Below are 14517 nucleotides of genomic sequence, written 5' to 3' on the forward strand. Positions count from 1 at the left end.
TTTTAGTCAAATTTTTATCAGAGGCAAAACAGAAAAAAAACACGGTTTGACCATTTTTTTTTTTTTTTACTGTACGGCATTTACCTAATGGGAAAAATATTTTTATAGATTTGTAGACCGAGTGTTTTTGGACACATTGATACCTAATGTGTAGTTGTGTCACAGTATTTAAGTACTTTTATATGTGTTCTAGGGAAAGGGGGGTGATTGGAACTTTTAATATTGTTTATTTATTTATTGCATTTATTAGACCCCCTATGGGTCTTGAATCCCAAGGAGTCTGATCACTAATGCAATGCATTACCATGCTAATGCATTTCAATGTATTGCATAAAACGGCATTTCTATTGAAGGCTACATAGAGTAGCCTGCAATAGAACATACGGAAAGACAGGACTGGGAGTCTTCACAAGGCTCCTGGCTGTAATGACAAAAGGATGCCAGCCTCGGAGCTTGCCCAGCCCCTGGAAAATGGTAGTGCCCATACGCCACTGGTAAAATGGCACCTCTGTCAAAGATGATCGGGCACCGATCTTGGGCATTAGCGCTGGGTGTCTGCGGCCGACATTTTTAAATACCTAGCATCCACTGTACTGGTACGGTGGATTTATGGAAAGGGTAAAGCAGATATATGGTTTATGTTTTTCAGGTCCTCAAGTGGACCCAAAAAAAGGAAACCTGAATGCTAGTGTGACTCAGCGCCGCACCTCCCATGAGGTGACCTGAAGCGACCGCTTCAGGCGGCGCTATGCCAGGCCCCCGGAGGGGGTGGCATTTTTGCTTACCTAAGCCAGAGCGTCACCGTCTTGGCAGTCTGGCACTGGAAGCGAGCAGTGGATTGGGGAGGCCCTGTGGACGCAGTGCTGCTCCAGCGGCCTCCCCTCACACTCAGGCAGAGAGCAGGTCCCCTCCCTGCCTGCTCTCTGCCTGCTAACGCCGCTCCGCCCCCTTCACTCTTCCCCGCCCCCTTCACTACGCCCCCTCCCCTTCACTCCGCCCCCTCCTCCCAGGGGGGCGGTTTTCTGTTGTCCGTCTCGGGCGGCAAAAAGGTAGGTTCACCCCTGGTGTGACCCTAGCTTAAATTTGCAAAGACAGAGAGAACAGCACCGAACACATACCCTATGGGAATAAGCGGGCCAGAAATCATAGAAAACCAATATGGCTAACTAAAACGGTACAGAATGCAATGAGGGATAAAAAGGAAGCATTTAAAGTACTAAAACAAGAAAGTAGCGACACAGCATTAAAAAACTAAGGAGAAAAATAAAAGACAAAGGAGGTGAAGATTGAGGCTGAGAGAAACACTGCCAAGGAAAGTAAAAGTAATCCAAAATTATTCTTCAATTACATAAATAATAAGAGAATAAAAACTGACAATGTGGGCACTCTCAAAAATAATCTGGGTGTAATGGTGGAGGAGGATGAGGAAAAAGCACAAGTACTAAATGCCGCCTTCTCTACAGTGTTTACACAAGAAAATCCATTGGCAGCAACATGATTAGGGGTAATGTGAACTCTCAATTAAATGTCACCTGCTTAACCCAGGAAGAAGTGCGGCGCCGCCTGCAAAACACTGAAATAGAGAAATTGCCCGGTACAGATGGAATACACCCCCGAGTTCTGAGGGAATAAAGCATGGTCATAGATAGACCCTTGTATCTAATATTTAAGGATTCAGTAATGACTGGGTCTCTTCCACAGGATTGGCGAATAGCAAATGTGGTGCCAATTTTCAAAAAGGGGTGTAAAAGTGAACCTGGAAACTACAGGCCAGTAAGTTTAACTTCTGTGGTGGGAAAGATATTTGAGGGCTTTCTAAGAGATGCTGTCCTGGAGTATGTCAATGTAAATAATCTTATAACACCCAATCAGCATGGGTTTATGAGGAATCGGTCCTATCAGACTAATCTGATCAGCTTCTATGAGGAGGTCAGTTCAAGACTGGACATGGGTAATGCAGTAGACGTGGTATATCTGGACATGGGTAACACAGTGGACGTGGTGTATCTGGACATGGGTAATGCAGTAGGCATGGTGTACCTGGACATGGGTAATGCAGTAGACGTGGTGTACCTGGACATGGGTAATGCAGTAGACGTGGTATGCCTGGACATGGGTAATGCAGTGGAAGAGGTGTATCTGGACATGGGTAATGCAGTGGAAGAGGTGTATCTGGACATGGGTAATGCAGTGGACGTGGTGTATCTGGACATGGGTAATGCACTAGATTTGGTGTACTTGGACTTTTCAAAGGCTTTTGATACTGTTCCACATAAACGGTTGGTATGCAAAATGAGAATGTTGGGACTGGGGGAAAACATATGGATTTGGATTAGCAACTGGCTCACTGATAGGAAACAGAGGGTACTTGTTAATGGTAAATATTCAGACTGGGCCACAGTCACCAGTGGGGGGGGGGGGGCACAAGGGTCAGTATTTGGTCCTCTCTTGTTTAATATCTTTATTAATGACCTGGTAGAGGGTTTACAGAGCAGGGTGTCCATATCTGCAGATGATACTAAACTTTGTAGGGTAATTAATAATGAGGAGGATAGTAGAATAATACAAGGGGATCTAAGGAAACTGGAAGCACGGGCGGAGACTTGGTAAATGAAGTTTAATGTTGACAAATGTAAGGTAATGCACTTTGGGCGACGTAATAAAATGTCTGACTATGTACTTAATAGTAAATTACTGGGTAAGACTTAGGGATTTTGGTGGACAGCAAGCTTACCTTTAGTGACCAATGTCAGGCAGCTGCTGCCAAGACAAATAAGATTATGGGATGCATCAAAAGAGGTCTAGATTCTCATGACAAGGACATAGTTATGCCTCTATACAAATCACTGGTCCGGCCACACTTAGAATATTGTGCGCAATTTTTGGCCCCAATATACAAGAAAGACATAAGTGAGCTTGAAAAAGTGCAAAGACGGGCAACCAAAATGATTAGGGGAATGGGTGGACTGGAGGACAACGATAGATTAACAAACTTGGGGTTATTCAGTTTAGAGAAAAGACGTCTACAGGGAGATCTAATAACAATGTACAAATACATGAAGGGACAATACAAAGAACTTTCTAAGGACATTTTTACTCCTAGGCCAGTGACAGTGACAAGAGGACATCCTGTACGTCTGGAGGAGAGAAGGTTTCACCAGAAACATAGAAGGGGATTCTTCACAGTTAGAACAGCGAGGTTATGGAACTCTCTGCCGCAGGAAGTGGTGATGGCGGATTCATTACACAAGTTCAAAGAGGGCTTGGATGTCTTTCTTGAAGAGAAAAGTATAACAAGTTTTGGACTCTAGATTATAAGGACACGTTGATCCAGGGTTTTTATACTGACTGCCAGATTTGGAGTTGGGAAGGAATTTTTTCCCCTGAAACAGGGCAATTGGCATGAGCCTCATGGGATTTTTTGCCTTTCCCTGGATCAACAATGTAGGGATTGTAGGGTTATAGGTTGGACTTGATTGACTGATGTCTTTATCCAACCTCATCTACTATGTAACTATATAACTATATAGTATAATGCCACCTTAGTAACCTCCACACACTCTCATGTCCCCTTAGTGGCTACATATAGTATGATGCCCCTTTATTATTCCCACACAATATAATTCCACCAGGTTGGACTTGATGGACTAATGTCATTATCCAACCTCATCAACTATGTAACTATGAGGGGATCCCTGTGTATTACCACTGTATATGGCAGAAAATTGAAGGACGAGTAGTTTCTCACCTGGTAGGGTTGTGAGTTCATCACAACAACCCTTGATGCATAAACACTTATATGGTGAGGGGTCAGGGCAGCTGCTGTACAAACACCATGAAGACTTCAAGACAATGGAACAATATGGACCAGCCTCCTCAGAAGATTCAGCAAAGAACAGCGCTCACCCAGAAGTAACTAGAAATGCTTTATTGGATAATGCACACAACGTGTTTCAGGTCCCTGTAGACCCTTTCTCAAGTGTATATATTCTTTAAAAAAAAATTATAAAAAAAACATACATATAATAAAATGACAACTGGGTGAACTATTGAAAATGATCCATGGGATAGTGCATAGTAATACATACATACAGCCTAATGTTTGATACAAAAACACCAAATACCAAACCACAGTAGCCACAACACAGTAGATACCAAATGGAGCTCTTTCAACACAATATACTGTAGACCTCTGTGCTCAACTGTCACCTATGGATGGGCATGTACCCATATACAGTAATGTATTTATTTCATTTTATATATGGTTTTATGCATTGTGGCTACTGTAGTCTGGTAATTGGTGTTTTTGTATCAAGCATTAGGTTGTACGTATGTATTACTATTCAATATCCCATGGATCATTTTCAATGGTTCACCCAGTTTTTATTTTATATTATGTTTTTTTTTTTTTAAAGAATATCTACATTTGAGAAAGGGTCTGAAATGCCCAAAACACATTGTTACATTGTCTAATAAAGCATTTCTAGTTACTTCTGGGTGAGCACTTTTCTTCACTGAATTTTCTGAGGAGAAAATCTCAAGATCGTCTCAAGCCAAAAAGTGACTTTTCCCATAGAGAAGCATTGACTAGGGTTGAGTGATCGGGATTGGGAAAGATCGGATCATGATCAGTGATCGAGCAAATTTCACGATCGCGATTGGCAGGAAAATGATCGGAAATCGGATTTTAAAATTGATCCTGAAATCTCAAGATCCTAACTACCATACAAATTCAGGGAGAGGGGTGCTGTTAGAAATTCAGCACATATATTGGAGTATTGGAGCTCAAGTCCGTTTGGTCCCTACCAAACCCCTTGGTAATAACACTACCTCACTGCAGCATTGCGCCTCCTCTTGGTAGGTGTACAAGTGAATGTTCTTTAGTATTTTGCACCTGTGCAGCCTCCATCAGCCTCCATCATCTATAACTAGCACCTAGCTGCTTTCTGCTGTGTAGGTTGTAATGAGAAATTGTGGTACTGACTCGTACCAAAATGGGTTTGTCCAGAATATTCCAAATTATTCTATTTATTACAAAAGAAAACAAATGGATATTCATCTCAGATTATCTAAAATGGCTGCAAAATTGTAATCTGGGGTCTCAGCCGAAGTTACATCTAAGTGACATTATTATACTCTGGGGTCAATGAAGGTGTAAAAGATAAAAAAAAATGCATACTTACTTTCCCTCACCTCTTTTGGGTCTCCTCACAGCATACAACGTTACCCCTGAGGCTTGGGGTTACCACTGAGGCCTGTGATGGCATACTGAGCACCATGGCTCAATCATAGGCCTTAGTGGTGACTCAGGGCACATGATGTCACCCAGAAGGCGTAGACTGCACCAGAGTTCGCACAGAGGCCAAAAATAGGTAAGGGAAAAAGAGTATGAATGTTTTATTTTTTTATTTTTACACCTCCCCTGGGCCTTTATCTGAAGTATAGATAATAGAGTATAATAATATCATTTTCACTTTGAAATAACTTTGGCTGTGTTTTCTCTAGAGAGCTATTAATAGAATATATAGGTTCTTAGGAGCCCTGACAGTATTCTACACTATGTTTTATAGATAGGTTCCTAGGAGCCCTAAGAGTATTCTACACTATGTTTTATAGATAGGTTCCTAGGAGCCCTGACAGTGTTCTACACTATGTTTTATAGATAGGTTCCTAGGAGCCCTGACAGTGTTCTACACTATGTTTTATAGATAGGTTCCTAGGAGCCCTGACAGTATTCTACACTATGTTTTATAGATAGGTTCCTAGGAGCCCTGACAGTATTCTACACTATGTTTTATAGATAGGTTCCTAGGAGCCCTGACAGTATTCTACACTATGTTTTATAGATAGGTTCCTAGGAGCCCTGACAGTGTTCTACACTATGTTTTATAGATAGGTTCCTAGGAGCCCTGACAGTATTATACACTATGTATTATAGATAGGTTCCTAGGAGCCCTAAGAGTATTCTACACTATGTTTTATTGATAGGTTCTTAGGAGCCCTGACAGTATTCTACACTATGTTTTATTGATAGGGTCCTAGGAGCCCTAAGAGTATTCTATAGTGTTGAGCGAATAGTATTCGAATCCTAGTTTTATTTATTATTTATTTTGCTTACTTATATAGCACCATCATATTCCGTAGCGCTTTACAGACATTGACAGTCACTGTCTCATATAGGGCTCACAATCTAAAATCCCTATCAGTATGTCTTTTGATGTGTGGGAGGAAACCGGAGTACCCGGAGGAAACCCACGCAAACACGGGGAGAACATACAAACTCCTTGCAGATGTTGTCCTGGGTGGGATTTGAACCCAGGACTCCAGCACTGCAAGGCTGCAGTGCTAACCACTGAGCCACCGTGCTGCCCCCCACGAATAGTTTCGAATACCTCACTCCCATAGGAATGCATTGAAGCCGGCCGGCGGTGCCGGCTGGCGCTTAAATCCTCTGCTCTCATGCATTCCTATGGGAGCGGGGGTATTCGAATCTAGGATTCGAATACTATTCGCTCAACACTAGTGTTCTACACTATATTTTAAAGATAGTTTCCTAGGAGCCCTAAGAGTATTCTACACTATGTTTTATAGATAGGTTCCTAGGAGCCCTAAGAGAGTTCTATACTAAGTTTCCACTTATGGCCATAGAATTCTTGTACACCTTCATTTTTCCATTCTTAGATTTACTCCTAGTGCCCCTAACAGCAAGGCTATCAGAATGAAACCCCCTGCCATTACTTCCTTCATCATTAACAGTACTGCCCCTACTAAGTCTACAACTAACTGTTATGTTTTCCACATCTCCCTTTTCTACATCCAAAAAATTCTGACCATTTTCATTCAACTCATCAAGAAGAGGAAGACTCTGAATAGGATGAAGATGAAAAAAAAACAATAGTAGACAGTATAAATTACCCTCCCAGTTTCAATCACTTACACTAGATCAGGGGAACTCAAACTGCGGCCCGCGGGCCACATGCGGCCCGCCAAGCACTTCTGTCTGGCCCCGCCGACAACGCCGGCAGGCGTGCATTTATAATGAAGCTCCTGGGGAGCTCGGGCTAGGCCATGGAGCGCACTTCACTTTACCTATTGGCGGGCATCGCTCCTGATGTCTGTGCGACCTGCTCTGCCTCTGGCCCACTGTTTGAAAAGTTTGAGGACCCCTGCACTAGATCCATAACAGTCAGCAGGGCTATGGCCCATCTCCTGGCTAAGAAATGGCACTGGGAATAACTTGTATCAGCAAGTCTGACCAGATTACTCCAGCTTCCACCTCCTCACTCCTCCTAAGGAAGGAGACATAACAACAACTCGTCTGCTCCCCCTAAGGGCTAGTTCACACGTAAAAAACACCTGGTTATTTTGGTCCTGAAAAAAACGCTTCCTAATTAGGAAGCGGTTATTTTGACCTTGAGGCATTATTTTGGAGAATTTTCTGAAGTAGTTTTTGGTAAAAAAAAAAAAAAAACTGCTTCAGAAAACAGCAGGTGGATTTCCCTTCCCCTAAAAGTGAATGGGCTGTAAAAAAAACGCGAAGCGTTTTTCACTTCCCATTCACTTCTATTGCTTTCCTCAGATGTAATATGCCTGAAGAAAGGTCACGTCGCTTCTTTTTTCTGCTAGCAGCAAAAAACTGCTAGCAGAAAAACGAAAGCTAGCGGTCTCCATAGACCACCATTGTATGAAGGCAGATTTTGAGGTGAAATCAGCTGTCACAATCTGCCTCATTGCCCCTGTGTCAACTAACTATAAAAAGAATGAGAACACAATGCAGAATGTCATCAAAAATAAAAGATAAGATAAGATAATCCTTTAATAGTCCCACAGTGGGCAAATTTCAGCATGTTACAGCAGCCTAGTAATACAGATACAGGATAATACACAGTAATATAATACAGGACACACATATGCTGAGAAGAGAAGATATACTAGGAGTCCATAGCAGCTAAGGAACAGAAGAAGAAAGAAGGAAGACTTCATGGTCGTCGTCATAATCATTAGTTTTCTGTATGGAGTGATCTTCACACTGAGACCCCTCACAATTATTATATTTTATAACACAGAAAGTAAAGTGTATTAGCAGGATGCCTTACTGACCAGAACCTTCTCCCGCTGTCCATCTGCTTTATCTGCTTGTAGTTGTATTAGTTTAGCTTTATAGAGACTGTATATATAATATACACTTACCTGTCAGTTCTGGGGTAAGTTGGTGTCCATGTTCATCCAGTAGGATTTGCTCCACCAGAGCGTCACCTAATGAGACACAACAGATTAGTAGGATATTCTAGTGTATAGATGTACAGATATAAATATGGGATTATACAGTGACCGGGACAAGGTGTAATGGTTCTAAAGGCAAAATTGTGCAGAACTCCTTGACCCCTGCTCCTCCATTGTACCATGATCACTGAAATTCAATGATTTAGTGTCCAAGCTTGATTTTACTTAGACTAGAACTTAAATAGTTCTGCAGATTTAGGTCTTTGGGTCAGTGAATTATACTAGTCCCGTCAATAAGGTGGAGCGTCACCAGCAAGGAGTTTATCGGTGATTTCATCCTGGAGCCAGAAAAGTACTAAAGATGAATATACAGTCCTATGAAAAAGTTTGTGCCCCCCTATTAATCTTAATCATTTTTTGTTCTAAATATTTTGGTGTTTGCAACAGCCATTTCAGTTTGATATATCTAATAACTGATGGACACAGTAATATTTCAGGATTGAAATGAGGTTTATTGTACTAACAGAAAATGTGCAATATGCATTAAACCAAAATTTGACCGGTGCAAAAGTATGGACACCCTTATCATTTTATTGATTTGAATTCCCCTAACTACTTTTTACTGACTTACTGAAGCACAAAATTGGTTTTGTAACCTCAGTGAGCTTTGAACTTCATAGCCAGATGTATCCAATCATAAGAAAAGGTTGCCAATTGCAAGTTGATCTCCTATTTGAATCTCCTCTGAAGAGTGGCATCATGGGCTACTCAAAACAACTCTCAAATGATCTGAAAACAAAGATTGTTCAACATAGTTGTTCAGGGGAAGGATACAAAAAGCTGTCTCAGAGATTTAACCTGTCAGTTTCCACTGTGAGGAACATAGTAAGGAAATGGAAGACCACAGGGACAGTTCTTGTTAAGCCCAGAAGTGGCAGGCCAAGAAAAATATCAGAAAGGCAGAGAAGAAGAATGGTGAGAACAGTCAAGGACAATCCACAGACCACCTCCAAAGAGCTGCAGCATCATCTTGCTGCAGATGGTGTCACTGTGCATCGGTCAACTATACAGCGCACTTTGCACAAATAGAAGCTGTATGGGAGAGTGATGAGAAAGAAGCCGTTTCTGCACGTACGCCACAAATAGAGTTGCCTGAGGTATGAATAAGCACATTTGGACAAGGCAGCTTCATTTTGGAAACAAAAATTGAGTTGTTTGGTTATAAAAAAAAAAAAGGCGTTATGCATGGCGTCCAAAAAGAAACAGCATTCCAAGAAAAACACTTGCTACCCACTGTAAAATTTGGTGGAGGTTCCATCATGCTTTGGGGCTGTGTGGCCAATGCCGGCATCGGGAATCTTGTTAAAGTTGAGAGTCGCATGGATTCCACTCAGTATCAGCAGATTCTTGAGAATAATGTTCAAGAATCAGTGACGAAGTTGAAGTTACGCCGGGGATGGATATTTCAGCAAGACAATGATCCAAAACACTGCTCCAAATCCTCAGGCCTTCATGCAGAGGAACAATTACAATGTTCTGGAATGGCCATCCCAGTCCCCAGACCTGAATATCATTGAACATCTGTGGGATGATTTGAAGCGGGCTGTCCATGCTCGGCGACCATCTAACTTAACTGAACTTGAATTGTTTGTCCAAAATACCTTTATCCAGGATCCAGGAACTGATTAAAAGCTACAGGAAGCGACTAGAGGCTGTTATCTTTGCAAAAGGAGGATCTACTAAATATTAATGTCACTTTTCTGTTGAGGTGCCCATACTTTTGCACCGGTCAAATTTTGGTTTAATGTATATTGCACATTTTCTGTTAGTACAATAAACCTCATTTCAATCCTGAAATATTACTGTGTCCATCAGTTATTAGATATATCAAACTGAAATGGCTGTTATAAACACCAAAATATTTAGAACTAAAAATGATTAAGATTAATAGGGGTGCCCAAACTTTTTCATAGGACTGTACATGTGTATCTCTCTATATTATAAAAATGAATTTCTGTCTGTCTGTCTGTTCTCTAATGCAAACCAAACGACTGGACCGATCTTCACCAAATTTGGTACAGAGATACTTCAGTTATCCGGGAAGGTTTAAGACGAGACTCCAACTCACTCGGACGTACCGTTGCTGAGATACAGCATTCCAAACACAATGCCCCCCCTTAGCCAATACAAACCTGCAAGTCTTTCACTCTTATTCCAACTGCAATACACACGGTCACTCCACATGCACAATACAACACTGATATCCAAACTGAGATACACGCATCAGAGGATTACTGTTATGACCCGGTCTCAGCAGTCTCGGCCTGTTCGGTTCAGGCGCAGAGTGTCCGGACGGCATTCAGCGTGTGAACCACCTGATGCACGGCAGGGGAATGATCACACCAGACATGCAGTTTCTGCTCTGGCACTCGGGCGTGGATCACGTGGTGAGTGGCCGGATGGATCAGTGCCTGGTGTGTCTTGGCCTCTGAAGGGGTTAAGTTCTCTGCAGTGCTGAATACTTTACAGGCCATGGGCGAGGCCTTCTCCTTACTATATAAGGTTGTTGCACATGCTATCTGATGCCGGTCTTAAACGTCTGTTCCTGTCCTCAGTGAATGTCTGTTGTCTGAAGCTGCTACCATCTGCATCCTGGCCCATCCAGTTTCTTGCTCCTGTTCACACAGGACTGTTAGCTAAGTATTGAGCTCCTATCCAGACATAGTGTTCCGGGCGCAGCGAGCCCTAGGTATTTTTCTGTTTGGAAGTTTGGAATTTTGGTAGGGTTTTTTTGTGTGTGATCCTAAGTTCTGTTTTTCCCTATCCCTTGCTTAGTTCAGTTATTCTGTGTTTCACGTTTATTCTCTTCCTATGCTTTTGTGTACTCACGTTCACCGTTAGTCCAAGTCTGGACATCTGTGGGGGGCTTGTTCTGTATCTGCCTCTCCTTCGTAAACGTGAAGCTAGACAGGGGCTCTATTTCCCTTTGTAGGTTAGCTACTTCTCCGGCTGTGCTCGTGCCCCTTCAGGCAAGTTAGTCGGGCCCACGGCTACTTCTAGTTGTGCGAGGCAGGGTGTAGGAGGATCCACACTAGAAGTCCAAACTGCTCATACTTATTATTGTTGGGTTTTATATATGTTTTTCCTGTACCGTACTGAGAAGTTATCAGTCCGGGGCCAGTCTGTGGTCAGGGATCCCCAAACCATAACAATTACATACACAGATCAGCACACAGTATCACATGCCAGAGGATTAGATACATGCGTCTGCACACAGTCCCACACACCAGAGGATTAAATATGCGCTTCTGCACACAGTTCCACACACTGAAGGACTCGATACATGCGTCTGCACACAGTACCACACGCCGGGGGATTGGATACATGCGTCTGCACACAGTACCAAATGCCAAAGGATTGGATACACGTATCAGCACACAGTTCCACACACCAGAGTATAATATTATGCACGTCTGCACACAGTACCACATGCCGTAGGATTAGATATGCGCGTCTACACACAGTTCCACACTCCATAGGATTAGATACGCACATCTGCACACAGTACTACACACCGTAGGATTAGATATGCGCCTCTTCACACAATACCACATGGGGGAGGAATAGATACACGCATCTGCACACAGTACCACACGCCGGAGGATAAGATATGTGCATCTGCACACAGTACCACACTAACAAGGATTAGAAACTTGCGTCTAAACACAGTATTACATGGGGAAGGATTAGATATAGCTTTACTCCAGGTATCCATAACAACTGATCACAGGTTTTTCACTGATATCCAAAATGAGATACACATAATCACATGACGCTTATGGACATACACACAAACCACATACAAAATACATCAGTGCAAAATTGGACAACTCTTATGGGGCCACTACACAAACATAAAATGTAATATACCCATGCGAAGTCGGGTCCTCCTGCTAGTGTGTGTGTGTGTATGTATATGTATATATATATATATATATATATATATATATATATATATATATATATATATATATATATATATATATATATATATAATTACACACACCTCAAATTCTGTAGTAGTCTGCTCTATACAAATCCACAGTTCTCGCCCGATGTGGCTGAAATATGGCACGCCCCCTCGCCACACACAGGAACAGAATACTGCGCACGTTACATCTCGCTAACGTCCCCCGGGCATGCGATTGGGGCCCCTAAATTTAGGCCCTATGCATATAATGGGGAAAAGTGAAAGTGAAAGCGCTGAGGGGAAAACAACAGCTGTGACTGTCAGAGACAGATTATAGCGATGGCGCCAAAGAGTCACTGCTGAAGGGGCCGCAACACCACACACAACACACACAAACATTTCACAAACACCATATATACATCACACAGACAGCACACATACACCAACCCACAAACACCGCACAAATGCCACAACACAAACACCAGACCACTCTAGACACACACAACACCAACACCACCCCACAAATACCACACACACACGCATGAACCACAAACGCAGGCATAAACACTCAGATGGATGCACACTACACACACAGACAACTATCGCACACACGGCAACTTGCTCTGTGCACGCAGAACCATATGGATTACACGCGCACATACAGGCATACATATACAAGGACCACACACATGCATGCACACATGCATACATATACTTGGATCACACGTGCGCACACACACACAAATACGCACATGCATACATATACACTGACCACACACATGGATCACACGCATGCACACACATACTAGCACGCACGCACACATATACACGGACTACACACGTGCATGCACACCCACATACATACACATGGATCAGACACGCACACACACACATACATATATATACACAGATCACACTCATGCATGCACACACGCATTTATACACATGGATCACATGTGTGTGCACACACAAATACACACACACGTGCAAACACATGCATACATATACTCTTACCAAACACGTATACATACATATGGATCACACACATACATACACGTGTGCACGCACACAAACATATATACAGACTACACACGTGCATGCACATTCGCATACATACACATGAATCACTCACACACGCGTGCGCGCACACACACACACACACACACACACGCATACATATACAAGGACCACACACACGTGCATGCACACCCACATACATGCACATGGATCAAACACATGTACACGCACGCATGCAGTGACAAAACATGTCTGGTATCTTTAGTGACTGCTTGCACACAATATTACCTGTATGACGGACACATCACATACACAATGTTACAGGCATGACGGACACATTACATACACAATGTTACCTGTATAACGGACACATCACATACACAATGTTACAGGCATGACGGACACATCACATACACAATATTACCTGTATGACACATCTCATACACAATGTTACCTGTATGACACATCTCATACACAATGTTACCTGTATGACACATCACATACACAATATTACCTGTATGACACATCTCATACACAATGTTACCTGTATGACACCTCTCATACACAATGTTACCTGTATGACGGACACATCACATACACAATGTTACAGGCATGACGGACACATCACATACACAATGTTACCTGTATGACAGACACATCTCATACACAATGTTACCTGTATGACGGACACCGCATACACAATGTTACCTGTATGACACATCACATACACAATGTTACCTGTATGACACATCTCATACACAATGTTACCTGTATGACACATCACATACACAATGTTTCCCATATGACCGACAGGTCTCATACACAATGTTACCCGTATGACGGACACATCACATACACAATGTTACCTGTATAACACATCACATACACAATGTTACCTGTATGACACATCTCATCTCATACACAATGTTACCTGTATGACACATCTCATACACAATGTTATCTGTATGACGGACACATCACATACACAATGTTACCTGTATGACGGACACATCGCATACACAATGTTACCTGTATGACGGACACATCTCATACACAATGTTTCCTGTATGACGGACACATCACATACACAATGTTTCCCATATGACCGACAGATCTCATACACAATGTTACCTGTATGACGGACACATCGCATACACAATGTTACCTGTATGACACATCACATACACAATGTTACCTGTATGACGGACACATCTCATACACAATGTTACCTCTATGACACATCACATACACAATGTTACCTGTATGACGGACACATCACATACACAATGTTACCTGTATGACACATC

At 42.4% G+C, this 14517-nt stretch overlaps 1 protein-coding gene across 1 annotated transcript in view; it reads right to left on the reverse strand.

Annotated features, from left to right (window-relative positions):
- The window catches only part of LOC142213427 (NACHT, LRR and PYD domains-containing protein 3-like), a 102787-nt gene that overhangs the window by 65633 nt on the left and 22637 nt on the right, over positions 1 to 14517 (reverse strand). The window contains exon 6 of the mRNA XM_075281744.1: positions 8191 to 8256. Coding sequence (XP_075137845.1) covers positions 8191 to 8256 — 66 coding nt within the window. The remainder of the gene's footprint in view (positions 1 to 8190; positions 8257 to 14517) is intronic.

Source organism: Leptodactylus fuscus, chromosome 7 (assembly GCF_031893055.1).
Source record: "Leptodactylus fuscus isolate aLepFus1 chromosome 7, aLepFus1.hap2, whole genome shotgun sequence".
NCBI classification, from domain to species: Eukaryota; Metazoa; Chordata; class Amphibia; order Anura; family Leptodactylidae; genus Leptodactylus; species Leptodactylus fuscus.